Below are 17,750 nucleotides of genomic sequence, written 5' to 3'. Positions count from 1 at the left end.
CACAGAGTCCTGGGCGCACAATGCTGAATGCACACTCTTGCTTCTCCATCTCCCTCTTGTCGTTCAGATGCAGAGCTATAACACCCATAGCGCTGGGCCTGAACTAGCTGCCTAATATGGCACAAATGTCAGGAAGGAGTCCAGCTGGACATAGTGTAGGGCAGTGTTTCTCAAACTTTTACAGATCAAGGACCACTTAACCATTAGAAAAAAACCTCACGGACCACCTAGCTAATAGACACAATAGGCCTACTCACTGAACCACCTTGCTTATTGTCTTTGCACCTTGCTTATTATGTCAGAGGATTCATATGATTTAAATTGTCATAGCTTACATAGGCAGTATTGCAGAACTTCGGATGTACATACAAGTTGGTTCAATATTGCAAACAACTCATCTATATTATTTTTTACAACGTCTGCTCGTGGACCACTTGGGATAGCTTGCGGATCACACTTTGAGAAACACTGGTCTAGGGCCTATACTGGAACCGCCAGTTACCGACTGACAGCCGCACTCAGAGTGGGCCAGGCTCTGGTTTGATCTGGACCTGGCTCAGATATGGCCCTGACCAGGTCCAGGTGTGTGCTAGTCTGGTTCCGAAGCCCCACCGCTGTTTCATCATTTCCATTTACGCGTATTCATTTATGTTTATGATTCTTGGCAGACGGTTTTGTCCAAAGCGACTTACAACAATATGAGTAAATATTACATTATCGTTAAAGTGAATAGTTTAAAGTAAAATAAAATAGAAATCCTACATTAAACATAATAGTAATGATAATGACCATAATAATAATGATGACAATAATAATAGCCTCCATAAGTCTCCATAGTAACAATAACCATAAACACATACAAACCATGACAACCATGTGAAGAGAATTTATTTATTAAGTTGGGTGCATTTAGCGGTCGCTTTTATCCAAAGCGACTTACAGATCATCATGGCACTGTCAGAGCATCATCAGGTCATCATGTCAAGGTCCCTAAAGGTGCTCCTGATATAGGGGGAAGGATAGCATCCACACATATAGTCAGCCCCATGTGAAATTGGTCATTGTCACTATAATCTCAATCTCTGTGGTGCAAGTAAGACAAAAATAAAGGCTTTTGTAGGGTAATGAGAAAGAATTTTAATAAATAATGCACCACTTCATTGACATTTATAAAATATAATGACTGGAAGATCGGAGCACTGAAGGTATACTGGTGGGTTATGGTAGAACAGGAGAGTGATGCTTTAGATCATGTTTGTCAAACTGAACAAAACAAATAGAACTTTTTTATTTAGTATTTACACGTTGGTTAATGGACTGAATACAGGCACACAGTCACACATCAAGTTAACATAAAAAAGTCACATTTGAAAACCAAATAGTGAAATCTGAGTGCTCAATGCTCAATACATCGATAGGCTGTAGGGGATTCAGTCAAATTAGGAACAGACAGACAAATAGTCGCAATATCTCATACTCTACCATGTTCTCCAGGAGTCCAACAAAGCATCGTAACATGGAGAAAATGTTATGTAAAAAAAATAGACCAATTCAGTAACTTACTGACCAAATGAAAAGGGGGTGGGGATATAAAAAAAGAAAGCAAGAAGTGTTTAAAGATGTCTCACTGACATTCATTGGCAATCCTGGAAGAGAAATAACCGAAATGGCTCTCTGGCAGTTAAAAAGGAGCATTTGAGCAGCCAACAGACCCCCCATCCCCACCCCCTCCAACCTTCTCTAACAGATTGGGGGGGGGGGGGTATGTGGGTGGGCAGTCGGTCGAGGGAGTGGGCAGTCGTGTCTCTGTCTCTCCCTTACGAAAAACCCTTCCCTTGGCTTCCCACCAGAGGAATTCCGCAATGGCCTCACTAAATGTAACCATTTTTCAATAACAGTCCTTGAGTCTCTCCCTCTCTCTCTCTCTCTCTCTCTCTCTCTCTGGGCCAACGAACATAACCCAGTTCCTGGGTGCCTGCGTCGCTTTTCTGTGGCCGGGCCTCTGCTTAAAAAAGCCCACTGAGCCGCCTGTGCCTCGGCTGGACAGATTGATGCTAATTTTTGACTTGGAAAACGCCAGTGGCTGTCTGCAGAGCAGGCCAGATTGTGTGGATTACTTGCTTTCCATCACACACACACACACACACACACATACACACATACGTACATACACACACATACACAGACACACACACACACTCATCAGCACACTGATTTGCTTAAGCTACAGGCTGATGCTTTTTTAGGGGTGGGGGCTAGGCTGTAATGCAGGGTGGGGGGGGGGGGGGGGGGGCATAACTGTTCACTATACACAATTAAGTGGTATTCTCGTTGACCATTCGACTACACTACTCTAATTCACTTAAATCTATCAGGGACGACCAGCCTCCCAATAGTACTCAAAGCCCCCCTAGAGAGAGTTTTAGCTGCCATGAGCCAAGCAAGGGATAGGAGGAGCAAGTTAGCTAACCGCTAGGGAAGTAGCATGTGTTCACATTATGTGTCTTTTCACTTTCCCCACAGCTAGCAGAGCACCGCAGGGGGACAGGTCTGGTCCAGGTCTGTCCCTGAGTAAACTGCAACAGGGGCCACCTGAGGCGCTGTTCACACGAGACACTTATGTTACCTCCAGGCTCTCGATTTCTAACTGACTCTCGAAGGAACGCCATGATCAAAGAGTCACTAAACTAGTAGCTGGTGCGAGACACCTAGTGCTTAAAGTAAAAAAAAAAAAACAGTTTAACTTTTGCAATCACTTTTTTTTTTTCAACAATAGGGTTGTTGCTTTGCAATCCGGCATAGTATAACAACTCACCATGGCAACAACACAAACACAACCAATATCCACAGCGCTTTGTAACGCTCATATTTTGAAATATTTGCAACGTATGTTGCATTTTAGAGGCAAATAAAACTATCTCGGTGTGAACTCCACCTCAGTTGTCTTTTCCCAGCAGCCAAACTGGGACCCCTCACACAAGCTTATTGAGACTACACCTTGGTTAGGTTCAGAGTGACACAGATAAAAGCAGCTCAGAAGGGGTGGGGTAAGCACACATGGAGCTCACCTGGCACCTGGAGCTCACTGTGTTTTACCACGAGACCAACACTTTACATCACACAGGAGTCATCTGGGCCCTTTCAGAAAGGCAAGATGGACACGCAAGATGGACCGCGCACTGCTGCATAACACACTACCAGGGGGTGGGTGGGGGGGGGGGGGTGTTGGGGGCACTAGGCCCTTTAACAAATGCACGACTGTGTGCTGTGTCTGTGCTAGTTCTCTGTTGCTTGTCTATGTGCCAGGTCTTCACGTCATTCCTGTACAGCTTGTATTTAATCAAGTATTTAGAATTATGATACAACATGTTCCAACTTTGAAACACAAAATCACAAATAATGTATGTTACATATCTACAGCCCAAAGTGTGGTTGTTGTACTAGCAAAACTAATAATTGGGAATTAATGGAGTATTCTATGCACCTTATTACATATATAGTTTCTCTGTATTGTGTATGGAGACTATATTTATACATGTACATAAATATAGATGTGCTTATATGTACATTTTGATATTAAAAACATTGCATAAAGAATAAAATAAATAAAAATGTGAATAAATCATACTGTTACGTATGATTTGTGATGCTATAGCTGTGGTAATAATAATTCTTATTACAATATTTAATAATAATATCAACAAACAAACAAACAAACAAACAAACAAATATTCTGCCTAACAAGTAACAAAAGGAACTACACCACATACCCTGCAAAAATGTACAATTTGGGAGTGCTGGAATGATTGTGGACGAGGGGGAGAAAGAGGGGGGGGGGGGGGGTTGTTTCGGGTGAGGGGGTTAAGGGGGGGTAGATCTGTTGTCCTGATGCTCAGTCTGTTTGTGTGCTGGGGACAGGGATGTTGGTGTCATGGTCCGGACTTTGGTCTCCTGCTCTTTCACCTCCGGATGTCGGTGGTCTCGGGGTCCTCCTGCTTGACCCCCCCGGCCTCCAGGCTCGCGCGGCGGGACCCCTGTCCACGACTCCTGGGGTGCACGTTGAAGCCCCCTTTGCTAGGCTTGTCCTTCTCTTGCCGGGAGCCTTTGGAGTTGTCCAGGTCAGAGTGCGCGGCGGGGAGTGTGGCAGTGCCACCAGCACCAGCAGGGCGGCGATCTGGGGGTCCCCCGGGGGCCCCGGGCGCCTGAGCGTTGGGCACGGGCGAACACAGGGTCAGGCTTTCACACAGAGCGCCCCAGTTCTGCTCGCACTGCGACCTCACACTGCGTGTGATGGCCTCCTTTACTTCCTCGCCGCAGCTCAGGAGGATGTTCACCAGTTCCACATACGGCCTGGAGGGGGAGACAGAGGGCACAGCAACACCCGTTACTACACTCCAAAAGTACACAAAAAAGAAACGAACAGGAAGGGGGGAAAAAAAACGTAAAGGTTCTTAGTACTTCTGAAGAGACACGTTGCCATTTTCACCATGCTTCATCACAGCAGGTCACTGCACACTGGCTAGGCACTTCGCCCTTCCCCACTGTGTTCACATCATCAAAGCAACAAAACAAGCCACCTTTTTTGAAAAATATTGGAAATGTTGGAACTCTAATTTCTTCTCAGAGAGGCCCCATGTGGTGTGAGGGGCCCGGGGCCACGCATTGGCCTCTGGGCTCGTTTTCAGCCTCATTGGATTTTATGGGTGCAGGACTGGAGTGGCCAGCGCTTGTGTTTCTGTACGAGACTGCAGCTCTGCTGGAGCTGGGAGCTGGCTGCGACCAAAATTATATTTTAAAACCTCTAATCAGGACCTTGAGGATACGTGAAATCAGGTTTGTGTGTGTGTGTGTGTCTATGTCTGAGAGAGAGAGAGAGAGAAAGGGAGAGAGGTAGGAAAAAGAGAAAACTGTGTGTTTATTTGTGTGTGTGTGTGTGTGTGTGTGTGTGTGTGTGTGTGTGTGTGTGTGTGTGTGTGTGTATCTGTGAGTGTGCCCTTGCATGCACTCTTCTCAGCAGAATAGACTTGTCACCAGCATGTCCTTAGGATACCCATGCACATCATTATCAGGACCTTTATCTGTCTCACAGCTATATGGTCATAAACAAACCAAAACAATGGACTTTGAAACTCTCTCTGACTTACTGATAGAAGGGGATGAACCGAACCCTCCAGGGCATCATTTACCACGGGCACAGGCACCATTTGCCCACGGGCACGGGCATGGGCACCATTTGCCCACGGGGGCATGGGCACGGGCACCATTTGCCCACGGGCATGGGCAGTCAGTGGGGACTTGGAAATAAACAAAAAAGCAAAGGCCAGCAAAGTGAAGCAACTTAGGGTCAGCAAAGTGTTGCTCTCCCAGCAACTCCACCAGAGTCTTATAACCCTCAACGCAGCATCCCTCGTCCTGCCCCCCCCCCCCCGCCTTAAGGCTCTGAAGCTGAGCCGTGCTCCTACGCAACGCCTCTCCCTACTGCCCCCCGAGGTTTGCCACGGAGCATGATGTCACCGCTCCGGCGACGGTGGCAGCGGCACAACAGTGAGCCCTTATGAGGCGGCACAAAGCCGGCGCTCAGCGGACGGACGCCTTCTACTGCACTAACGCTAACGCTAACGCTAACACCTCCTACTGCCCTCCCATCGCTTACACTCACACGCAAAAAATCATAAAGACCCGTCCATGCTGTATGTTATGGTAGGAATTGTGTGTGTGTGTGTGTGTGTGTGTGGGGTGGGGGGGTGGGGTGGGGAGGGGGTGCAGGGGGATTCTGAGCTGGAAAATTGGCCTGGAAAAGTACCACTGACTAGCAAAATGTTCCTTAAATAATCACTGCAGCTTTGGAATCTCTGAAGTAACTATCCATATGTTTCCATATTTAGAAGGAATCCGATGCACACGCTGGATCTGGGGACTTGTTCAGACAAAAGACCATCGCGTCAGCGTGTGTGTTAACAGGTTCTGTGGCTCAACTGGGACTTTGTTTAACAAGGTAGCCTATATTAACCACATGGTCATGGGTTCAGCCAAAGGAAGCACTCCTTCAACTGATGCAATGTTTTCCTTACCTGAGCTTTTTGAAGTGTTTGGAATAAAAGCAACTGCTGAGTGACACGACTAAATGCTTAATTGGAGTCAGGCTGAGTAGCGGCATTGTTTTCAGTAGGGCTGTGCCCGGCTGCTTGTCTCAACGCATACCCTGTGAGTAACTCAAACCATTTCTCCTGACTTGCGCTCTTCACTCTCAGAGACCCCCTCACACCCAGACACCCACTCTCTTGCCACCACTCACCCTTTGGGGAACAGGTCCTGGAAGTGGATCATCTCCACCATGACGTTGACATTGTCCTTGGCGGCCGAGCAGAGGTTGTGCTTGATGTAGCACTCCCGCTGTAGCTGAAACACCATGTCCTTGATGGCCAGACACTTGCGACTGATGCAACTGAACTTGTGGCGCAGGCCATGGGCCATGCACTTCAGTGCATCCTTGATGAAGGATTTACCCTACAAGGAGAGAGAGAGAGAGAGAGAGAGAGGTAGAGAGGTAGAGAGGGAGAGGGAGAGAGAGAGTGAGCACCATCATGCACGCTGATTAAACTAATGAAAATTATCAAACGAAAACAAGCAAAAAAACAACAGTTTAGATCTAGTCTTCCTGGAGAAACACACAGAATAAGGGCAGGGTCAGCGAGTCCGACCCCTTAAGGAGGACTTTATGAAAATGAACTCTTAAGGAGGACTTTATGAAAATGAACTCATAAAGAGAGATGGGCCCTTTGAAAGAGACACACAGGGTAAGGCCAGGGTCAGCAACACTGACCTCATTCCTCCCAGAGAGAGGAACTCTCCTAATGGGGACACATGTACATGCACACATGCGCGCGCACACACACACACTCACACACACTCACACACACACACACACACACACACACACACACACACACTCACTCTTACTCTCACACTCACACTCACTCACTCACACACACGTGAGTATGGTACACTTTTACGGCAAAGGGTGTCCTGTTGTGACCCGACAATACCAGGAAACTCTCAGGCCTCTCATTACATGGCTCAAGCCCCCCCCCCCCCCCCCCCCCCCCCCACCCCCCACACACACCCCTCACCCCCATCACGAAAGACGCACCAGCCCCAAATCCACCTGCACCTCGTGAAACAGGAGTCCCACCAGGGAGGGCAGCCAGCTGGCACATACACACCCGACAGGGTCACACATCCTAGGCTGGAGGCGAGGAGGGGGGTGGGGATGAGACTCAGGAGAGACTGGAGAGCAGCAGAGTAGGCCAGCATAGGGTATGGAGAAGAAAGGGATTGTGGGATGGTGGTGGTGCTGCCGGTGGCATAATCTGGAGTTGACTATAGTGGAGAACGCAGTGGAAACGGGAGAGAGAGGCCAGAGGAGAGGGTGGGGGGGGGGGGGGGGGGCATAGTGGTGGCAGCGCTTACCTGCGAGTCAAACTTGCCAGCGTTGTGCAGGAAGGTCATGCAGATCTCCTGCAGGCCACGGATCTCGCACGAGTTGTTCTCGAAACACTCGAAAACGCCACAGCCAACATCGCCCGCGCTCACCAGACAATGCTGGATTTCAGCTGTGGAGGAGGACACAGACATGGAGAGAGAGAGAGAGAGAGAGAGAGAGAGAGACGAGGAAGAAAGAAAAAACATAAGGAAGGAAGAAAGGAACAAAGGAAGGAAGGAAAGAGAGAGAGAGAGGAGATAGTTAGAGAATGCAGTGGCCTGAGGCAATAGTACTGTGACTTGAAAGTGATTCCGCAGGCCTCTCAGAATCCACCTGCAACTGTAATACACAACGCAACAATCCCCCCCCCCCCCCACCACACACACACACACACACACACACACACACACACACACACACTCTCATCCATACAGATGTAGATATGTATGGAGATAAGACAGTTCGGTGTGTGAAATATGACAAACTCTTGGACCCCTTTTTAAAGTGAAATCAGCTCTGCAACACAAATCATATGCTGCAGGAATCACAATGCCTGCCCCCTCTCAGGCATCAAACCCGAGCTGCAACCTCAACGGGAGACAGGACTGCTTGGTTGGAGATAAAGTGGAAGAGGGTGTCACTCTGCGACAGCCTTTCTGCAATGCCCAATATAAAAACACATGGTGGTGCATTGCAGATACCTTCAGATTCTTGATGTGGATAAATGTGAGCGCCGAAGTGAGAGGTGGCGCTTTATTACGTATGATGTGTCAGGCGCTCGTGGTGTGAGAATTTCAATGACACCGGGCAAATAAAAGCGCCGGGGGGAAACTCCGAGGTGCTCTGAGGGGGGCGCATGTTTAACAGATATAGGTCACACATCCTTGTCTATCTGAAACCTTGGAAGGGAGCGTATTATAAAAATAGCATCTTTAAAAATAGTTCCCCTTTTTTCTTTTTGTGTTTGTTTTATTTTACTACCTGCGGTGAGAGGGTGGATCAGGGAGGTCAAAGTTTAGACTCACACGAAGGATTTATGGTCAACATATGAACTTGATATTGGAGTAGGAGCGGTTTCCTATGTTAGCATACCACTGAAGTTACCCTTTTCCCCATTTGGCCATGAAGCACTTGATCACTGTTCATGCTGGTGCGCACAGAAATGTGTGTGTGTGTGTGTGTGTGTGTGTGTGTGTGTGCGCCCGCGCGCGCATGTGCAGTTAAGTTATAGAACTGAATTGTACAGCAAATCTCACAGTGAATGACAACAGATTTTGTCATGTAAACGAGTCCACAATGTTTTGTCGATCAGTTGGTATAAAACTACGAGCTTACTAAGCGAAACGTCGCGGGGTATGTAGTGACGCACTGTTATAGTGACCAAATGACAACTTATTGGAAAATTATAATTCTTCGCCACTCTAAGAGAGAGGCTCTCTTGGCTCTCAGGAGCCCAGAGTAATAAAACTTACCACGCAGAAGCCAAATGCTCGCCGGTGGTTGCGAGTCACGTATCCCTCGTAATTTTATACGCAGAGAGCCAGGGTTTGGGAGACTATCAGGTTCTTTCGTCATCAGTGTAGGGTTCTTCACAATACGAATGAAAGACTGCCGTTGTGGAACAAAAGCAATTGTCCCGCTTGTCATGAGAAGGCCTCCCGCAACCTCTTAATGCCAAGTCTATTTAACATCTGAAACCCATGCATTCATTCCTTAGTTCGATGGCACAATGTACTAACTACCGATTCTTGTATTCAGTCTAAAAATCCTTGTCCTCAACCCTATGAGAAGACTACCAGGGGTGAGGCACAAACCTCAAGTTTGGTGCGCGCAGGAAAAGTGAGCCGCTCTCCTCACTGCTTGTGTTGGCATTTGTGCGGGAATGTGCTTGCATCGGACGACCTGGCCGCAACGTGCGCACAGCTACACACTAGTGTGGCCATCTGAGATATCGTGCCGTGCAAACCTGCTGAGGAACTGTCCCTGTCCTGCAGCAGGGAAGACAAGACAACCCAGGTGACCAAACACGACCTTCGCACGATCTGTTACCCGTTTCATTCTTCGCATCGCTGAATATGTTACTTTGCAAGATATTTATGTATTAGGCTATTGTCGGATCGCGAAAATGGTTGGAACTCAATAAATGGGATCTAATCACTTGAAGTGGCCTCTGCAACATATAGGCTAATGCCAATGCAACATATCAACTCTCGCAGTGTGCTTGCAGTCCTACACCTTTAGAATGAGAAAAAGTTGGACTTGAGGTCAGATCTCGTATTTGCGTTTACACCCTCAAAACTACCGATGACCCACATTTGGTGTCTTTTTATCAATTTTAATACACAGGGCGAACTATGCCACTAATTAGGCAAACTGATTATTTTAAACATCCCTTTAAAATGTATGCACGCTATCCTTCGCACGCAGCTGCACACATACAAGCACGCACGCACACACAGAGAAAGAAGTGCGACCGTATACATTACCTATCATTACCTACCTTGCGCTGTTCTATTAATAGTTTACTAAGATATTGAATTTCTGTCTCCGTATATTTACAAGATATCGACTTTCTTCATAATCGGAAAACGTAGTGTCGTGCATAATAAGATGTCGATTTTCTGCCACCTTTCTTTCTTTCCCCCTATTTTTGAAAGAAGAAGAAAAAACAGCAAGCGAACACGTTAGTCTAATTTACTGCCACGGAGAGCATACACGTGCCTACACGGGGTGTCCGGTAGATGGTGGGTTTATCAGCGACATGTATGACATTATAATCCTAGCTTCCAGATCGCTCCAGATGTTTTTGCGTCTTACCTGTATTCTGTAGAGAGAGCCGTCCTTTCTGGCTGGCCGGTTTTTCTGGAGGATTGTCATGGAAATCGATATTATCCGTCCCCACTACTTGTTCAAAGACTGAGAGCACCAACAGCGCTATTGCAAATTTGACCAACATATCTACAGTGACCCACAATTAGATCTGGATATTGTTGCTAAGTCTATATTTAAATGGAGCGGTAACCCCTGGGATTTTCTGGTTCCTGTGTTGTAACCGCTGCTCGGGGTGACGCGGGGAGTGAGCGTGGAAGAGGAATGGATGCTAGCTATATTTCCCGGAGCCCGGGTGTCAATTTTGATGAAGGAGTTAAGCAGGTGTTGTCAGTCGTGCTTCCCAACCAATCAGAGACACAGACATCCACGTCCAAGTTTGAGGGGAGTGTCTGCGGCGAAAGTTGTCCCTGCTTGCCATTTACTAAACTTGTAAAGTGTGTATGAGTGGGTGGCTATTTGCTCTACAAGTGTTTGCTGTGAACTATCTCTAGTATGACAAAAATTCAACGGCTACATGGCAGCAATGTGGTTTTTGTTGACATACCTGATGTACAACTGTTTACATACCAGAAGAGCCTTAAATATCACAAATTACTTTATAAGGATACAAATATAGGTGCAAATAATGAGCAATTCAGTTCAGTAAGTAGTGGTTGCAATTATTATTGGTTGCTGTAACGCACCTCAAAATCACTTAATATAAACTTGGCTGCACAGGAACGGAAAGGCCAATTCTTGAGACTCTTATCAGTCCGCCATGAGAGGGAGGGAGATGGGGGGGCACCTCAACACAGGAATGACAGATATTGCACTGGAAATCCACTGTCTGGGGTAAGACTGGAAAGTACACTTAATCCTCTCCAAGGAAAACACAACGGTAAGTATAGGTCTTTCCACATGCACTTTGAACATGGTTTGCACAAAAACTGGTGAGGCCGCCTTGCTGGAAAACACAAAAAAGTGACTGGGAAAGAGAGAAAACAGAGAGGGAGACCTGTACTGAAGCCTTACATTTCTATACATCCTTTCAAAACGTGGGGCATCTAAAAAATGTTTTAAGACTTGCTAGTCTATACATTATGTTGACTGGTTGGGGGATTTAGTCGTAAGCAGTTTGGTAGAGAGCATTTTTTTTTTTGCCTATTCTTGAGGTGATTACCATGAGGACTATAATTAAGCCTTCTTCTCATTCGAGCCCTGTAGTTCAAAGCTACTCAAAAGTGCCCGCATTAAACAAGTGTAAACTGTACCAAATCTACCTGAACATCTTAAAGTATTAAAGAGAATACAGATGACAATATGACCTGAAAATCTTAAAGTATTACAGAGAACAATACATTAATACAATGGTGCATGTAATTTTAATGTTTTTCACAGGGACACAAATATTACTACTAAATGACAATGCAAATGCAATTTGAAACAGATTCAGTTTTTAACAGAGCGCCATTGCCCCCCTGTGTCGGTCCTGACTGCTGAGCTGTATGACCTGTCCTGGCCTATAAAGAGTGACATCGATGTTTGGACTCGCCCATGGCCATTTAGCATTGAGGTAGATTGAGAGGGCACTATTGGACAGGGGCCTTGGTATCCCCTGATTGTGTTGTGTGGTTATGGGATGTGCCAAGTTAACACTGCACGGAAAAGAGGCCAATGCTTGTTAATGGCTGGCAGGGATTGCATCATTCGCTAACCACCCCCTACGGACAGCTGCTGAATTCATGGAAAGCCACACACACACGGATAGAGAGAGCGGGAGAGAGAGAGAGAGAGACACACACACACACACAAATGCAATGGCATGTGTCCACATCTGACTGCCAGAGCAAGACACAAACTCACACTCATACATTCATGAGAGATTGAATCTGGAATCCAGTCATAAAGTCTAAAACGTGAATGTGACCTAACTTAAAACTATACAATAGAAAGAGTCTATCAAGACTGTAAGGTAGGACAGTTCACTTGAGGTATGGTAACAAGCTATCTGTTTTTAACAGAGCATCCCACAAAATTCGTTTAATTAAGTATCGTATCCTACAATAAAGATATTATAATGTAACGTTATAACTGAATGATTCTCATTGTTATATATTGGTCATGAAATTTCACAAATCTGCCAACAATATGCTTCAACAAATGTTAATGTGTCACAACTGCTGCGTGTAAAGAAGCCTTACGACCAGCTGCGAAATTGTCCTGGGACGTTTTTTTTCTTCTTTTATTCTGGCAAATGTATCCGGTTTTATAAGAAAGATCCAAACCTCTTTGGAGTACTAAAAAGGTATACAACCAGAAATAATTTCTCTTCGCCAGAAGTGTGGTTTGATATTGATTTAAACCACTCTTAACTGAACGGAACGAATCATGCGACATTAACCGCATGTGAGAAACAGGACTCAATGAGTTGCAGATCTTCTGGAACTACTGAAAAATCGTTAATTGGACGTGGTAGATCTCGTGTGGCCGACTGAGAGACCAAAAATAGCCTCGAGTGCTCCTGGTGTGGTTGTAGACAAATATTTGTCCACCACGCGTTCTCGTGCCTCAAAGAGAACTGGAAATTATTCAGTTCAGAATTTGGCACGACAGGGACTAATCGAAAGAAAAAAAAATGTTTAATGGGCTATTGACCGATTATATGCTTCCGACGTGACCCCATCCTGAACTACAAAATGAATGCCGCTTTTAGTGATTTGCCCAAACGTTTATTGCTTTCCAGGAACAATTGGAGGACAGGATTTCATGCATACCGACTTTTGTTGTGTGGGTCGTTCACTGCACGTTGACACAGATTGCCTCCACCAAGAAAATTAAATCACAATTTACCTTCTTCAGTCTTCAACCAGTAGGCATAGTGATAGATAGTAAGGGAAGGGGTGGGAAATGGCAAAAACGTGAAAGATAGCTCCACTTGGTTTGCTGCATTGTGCCTACCACACAGCCAACACCATATTGGACTATTCTATACTTGTGCTTTAACCGAATCGACGTCTGTGGAAGAGCCAGCCTAGCTGCGGACACACCCTCAGACTTGGCCAATGATTTTGAAGTTGCCTAGGCCCTAGCCAATCACGACAACCTGGCTTACCGCAAGCTTGTAATGATGCGTGTTACCACAGAGTTCTGGAACTACAAAAATCGCTGATGAGATACCCGTATATTTAGTGTTTTAGAGATCTTTTCGCTCGTCTGAGAGAGCGAGCGGGCGCGAGAGAGTACACCGTGCCAGTTTGGAATGTGCAATTACTGAACATAATGATACATTTATTTTTAATGCCGTTTCAATGTGACATCTACATCGGCTGCAAAGCTTCCAGACACGGCGCAAAGGCTGACCAACGCTATCATGTAATTTAGTGGATAGATGCATTCGACTCGCACGTGCTGCACTGAACGTGTTATTATCAGATGCCTCTGAATAATCAAACAGCAGAAGCATCCGTAAACACGACCTTGTATTTTGAGTTGTTGAACGAATTAAAGAGAGCTACAAGTCCACAGACGTTTTATGTCCCTTGCTGTTTGGGCAGATAGATAGATAGATACCAGTGGAGGTAAATTCAAGGCAGTAGTAATTACTGCACATATTATGGAAGACAATGTAAACGAATACAACATTGTGTGCAAAGGTTAATAATGCCAGTAACCAACAGTTAATATAAACAGGAGATAAATAGCCATATGCCTGCAGGATAAAAGGCTTCTTCAGTCAGTCTGTTGAGCCGCCACCAAACCTATTTCTCTGCCTGGTGAATGTGCTTTGCAGAGGGTGGCAGGCATGATCCGTGATGGGATCACGTCTCTGACATGAGGGGATCCATCTCTGTGCCAACCACAGAGCCAGCTCTTCTCACCAGCATGCCCATCCAGCCACATAGACTCCCTCTTGTTAATGCTGCCTGCCTCCTCAGCACACCCAAGCATGGAGGCGAACGCTGTCCACAACACACTGGTAAATCAGCAGGAGTTTCCTTGAGATGGTGGAGGACTCCAGTCTCCTCAGCAAATGGAGCAGGAATGGTGTCCCTTCCTGTAGCGTATGTCAGTGTTTGCTGACCAGTCCAGTCTATTGGACAACAGCATCTTCAGGTTCTTGCAGCTTCTGTCCACTTTCACATCAGCCGCCTTAATTGAGGTTGTCACATGGGCATCTCTAGACCGCTTTTAAAGTCTTGAACTGCTGTGCCCTGGTAAAATATTGTGATCTAATTTCTGTGTTTGGTACTATATCAGTTTAGATCTAGATGATTATGGTGAGAGTTTTTTTTCTATTTCAGCGTGTCAATGTTTTCACAATGTCAATATAGTTTAACTCATTAAATCAAATAATATCAAATATCAAAGCCTGAATGATTACACAAATTTGGTGAGGCTATTGTTGATTTCAGATAACTAGAAAAATCCCTGCATCAAGTAATTCTTGGTAGATTGGTGGCCTAGAAGTGTTTTGCAACCAATGACAATCCAAGTCTATTTAATGCATAGGTATACCATTTCATTCAGTTACTGTGAAAGCATCAGTGTAAGGCCCAATATTAGGAGATGAAGAGTCTTCAACAATATGCATGTGATTATACTCATGTTCATAATTCTGTGAAGGAAAAGCAAGTCAGTTTTTGGATCAAAGATACATTTAGCAGTTTTGATACTCATAAATTTAACGAAATGGTTCTACAAGGCGTCTTTCCATTACGGGAATTTGTCGAACGTTCAAGTGGCTAAATCGTTTACAGGAACGGCCCACGTCTTGGTCCTTTCCCTTTCCCCTGCGGTGCAGGACCTACTGGAAATACAGTTGATGTAGCCTTATAATTTTGCTCTTTGATAGCGACGTCAATTCCGAGCACAACAAAATAACGAATCTCTTCTCCAGCCACAGTACCAGCATTAGATCGTTAAACTCCTAAATTTCTAGGATTCCTCAAGATCAAATTGACAGTTCAGTTTTGCTATAATGTTACTTACACTCGGTTACATGGCTTCATGGCAGTTGTAATTACTCGTTAAATGAAGATACCAGCTCGACTGTTGAATGAAAGCCTATATTTCTGCTGGCTTTTTTTTTTTTGTGTGTTCATTCAGTGACAGTGACCTCAACAGCCCTCAGCTCCTCAAGCCATAATTCCTTTTACTGGATTTACTGTGCAACCTGTGGTTAAAAAAAAAAAAAAAATCTCGTAAAAAAAAACGGCGCTTGTAAAAATGACGCTTGTCGTTGTCTTCCACCCATGTCATCATCCATCCCTGCAAGCCTCACCCAACAGTTTCAAGGTCACAAAGGGGTCCTACTGGTGTGGGTCAGGTAGTCGAAACACGCACAAAGGTGTGGACCACTTTAAATCAGCCTGCTAGTTCCTGTGTGAAAAGGTGCTTAAAGATACTATGTCTATAAACTCGTCTTCAAATCTAAGATGAGAAACTTACTAAGTTACAGTAAATGTTTAACCAATTAAACACACACCCCCTTCTTAACTAGAACCCTCAATTCCCATGTTCCTCTCTCACCATAATGTTTTGTTTTATTGTTATCATACCTGGCATTTTACCCTCACACAGCAGAAAAAGCTGTCCCTCATCTATTCCTGCTCGGTGGTGAGGTTAAATGCCAGTGTTATGTGAGGAAGTGAGGAAGGTTAAAAAGAAAGAAAAAGAAAAGATGGGGGTAGAAGACGGAGAGGAGGAGAGGGGTGGGGGTGAAATCAGACAAGCTTGACCCACAGCCCTGGCTGGCTGCTATGGATGAGGGAACATCTGCTGTGTGCAGTGTTAGGAGTAAGGGGACCTGGCTGACATCTTAGACATCCCAAGACTGTCGCACTACATGAGGGCATATCAATCTGGAATTCCAGGCGGACTCCAGCTGAAATGGAGAGTGTGGAGGAAGCTAGGAGTGCGAGGGAGAGAGAAGGGGCCGAGGATATACGATAGAGGACTGGTATGGGTTTTGGGGGGGGGGGGTATGTGTGTGTGTGTGTGTGAGAGATAGAGAGTGAGAGAGAGAGAGAGTGTGTGTGAGAGAGAGAGAGAGGGTATGTGTGCGTGTGTGTGTGAGAGAGAGAGTGTGTGTGAGAGAGAGAGAGAGAGAGAGAGAGAGAGAGAGCGAGAGAGAGAGTGTGTTTGTGTGAGTGAGTGTGAGAGAGAGATAATGTGTGCAAGCGGAGGAATGGCCATAAAAATATGTAAGGAAGGCAGTCACCAGAGAGGGCTTCTTCCAGGAACACAGCCCCTGGAGATCACACAGTCAAAGAATAGCAAAATAGTCCAGGGTTTTTTGGAGTGCATTTGCTGTGTGTGTGTGTGTGTGTGTGTGTGTGTGTGTGTGTGTGTGTGTGTGCATGCGCGCGTGTGAGCGTGCGTGCGTGCGTGCGTGCGTGCGAGCGTGCGTGTGTGTGTGTGTGTATGTATACAGAAGGAATCCTACTCGCACGTGTGGGCAGTCGCGTGGCACAGACATTTCCCACAAGGCCTTTGGACCCAGGTGTCGCAACTTCTCCCACTTCAAAGCGCACAGCAGTCTGTTAACGTACCTGAGTCGTGTAAATGCTGCTTTTTTTTTACCAGCCTTGCACCATGGGCCAGAGCCCTCCCAATTACTTTCCTTACTTTTCTCATTTGTTAGTCCAAGCAGAATGAAAGAAAAAACACCTCAGACCATCGGTTTTATTTTTCTCAGAACAATGTGCTATTATAGAGCCCCCCCATCCACCCTTTTAAATGAAATACTCGTTTATCCATTTGTTTTTGTTTTTACCATATGATTTTATACTGCACATAGCTGCCAGAGTATGGCAGCCAACCCCAACCCACCCCCTCCACACACACACACACACGCACACACACACAACCCCAACACACCCCCTCCTCACACAAACACGCACACACACACACACACACACACACACACACGCACACAACACCCCCCCCCCCCACACACACACACTCATTACGGTCAGTTGTGTCGTTCCCACTGCCGGACAATGAGCCTCACAGAGCCATGGGCCGCTGACACAACCCACCCCACACCCCTTGCCTCGAGGCCCCTCACCTAGACTGCCCTGCCGATCAGGAGAGGAGTTGATGTCATCCCGTCCCGAGGTGCAGGGCCATGCGGGTCCAGCCCAGGCACACTCTAACCCACTCAGCCCTGCCCAACCCCCCACCCACCCAAGCTTTGGCACAAGGCCACCTCATTATACTGGGCCTATGGGTGGCACATAGTGTCATAGCCATGTTGTGAGGGGGTGGGGTGGGGTGGGGGTGGGGGCAATGGTGGGGCTTTGGGTGGGGAGGGGGGACAGCAGTGGGAAACAGAGGGGTGGGCATCGGCACCATCCTACACTTCAGCCCCCCCCCCCCCCCCCCCACTCCACTTCACCCTCAATGCGAGATCGGGCAGAAGGGTGGGTGCGTCATTATGTAAGGGAAGTCTTGG

At 46.3% G+C, this 17,750-nt stretch overlaps 1 protein-coding gene across 1 annotated transcript; it reads right to left on the bottom strand.

Moving 5' to 3' along the window:
* Window positions 1-3,647: 3,647 nt before the first annotated feature.
* stc2a (stanniocalcin 2a) lies at window positions 3,648-10,547 on the bottom strand. Its single transcript, XM_042074583.1, has 4 exons — window positions 10,301-10,547; window positions 7,471-7,613; window positions 6,296-6,507; window positions 3,648-4,350 (listed from the first exon to the last, which is right to left on the bottom strand). Exons 1-4 carry the CDS (start codon window positions 10,437-10,439, stop codon window positions 3,960-3,962), a joined length of 885 nt encoding a protein of 294 aa, XP_041930517.1. The 5' UTR covers window positions 10,440-10,547; the 3' UTR covers window positions 3,648-3,959.
* Between the last annotated feature and the right edge of the window lie 7,203 nt (window positions 10,548-17,750).

This window comes from Alosa sapidissima, chromosome 20 (genome assembly GCF_018492685.1).
Source record: "Alosa sapidissima isolate fAloSap1 chromosome 20, fAloSap1.pri, whole genome shotgun sequence".
Lineage (NCBI taxonomy): Eukaryota > Metazoa > Chordata > Actinopteri > Clupeiformes > Clupeidae > Alosa > Alosa sapidissima.
This window is presented reverse-complemented; position numbering and strand designations above follow the sequence as displayed.

What these genes read in the sequence shown, in the direction of transcription:
- stc2a (XM_042074583.1), bottom strand. Translation starts at nt 10,439, where the DNA reads ATGTTGGTCAAATTTGCAATAGCGCTGTTGGTGCTCTCAGTCTTTGAA. An exon ending in GCTCTCTCTACAGAATACAG is followed by an intron (nt 7,614 to 10,300) that starts GTAAGACGCAAA and finishes CCTCCTCCACAG; the next exon opens with CTGAAATCCAGCATTGTCTG. An exon ending in CTGGCAAGTTTGACTCGCAG is followed by an intron (nt 6,508 to 7,470) that starts GTAAGCGCTGCC and finishes CTCTCCTTGTAG; the next exon opens with GGTAAATCCTTCATCAAGGA.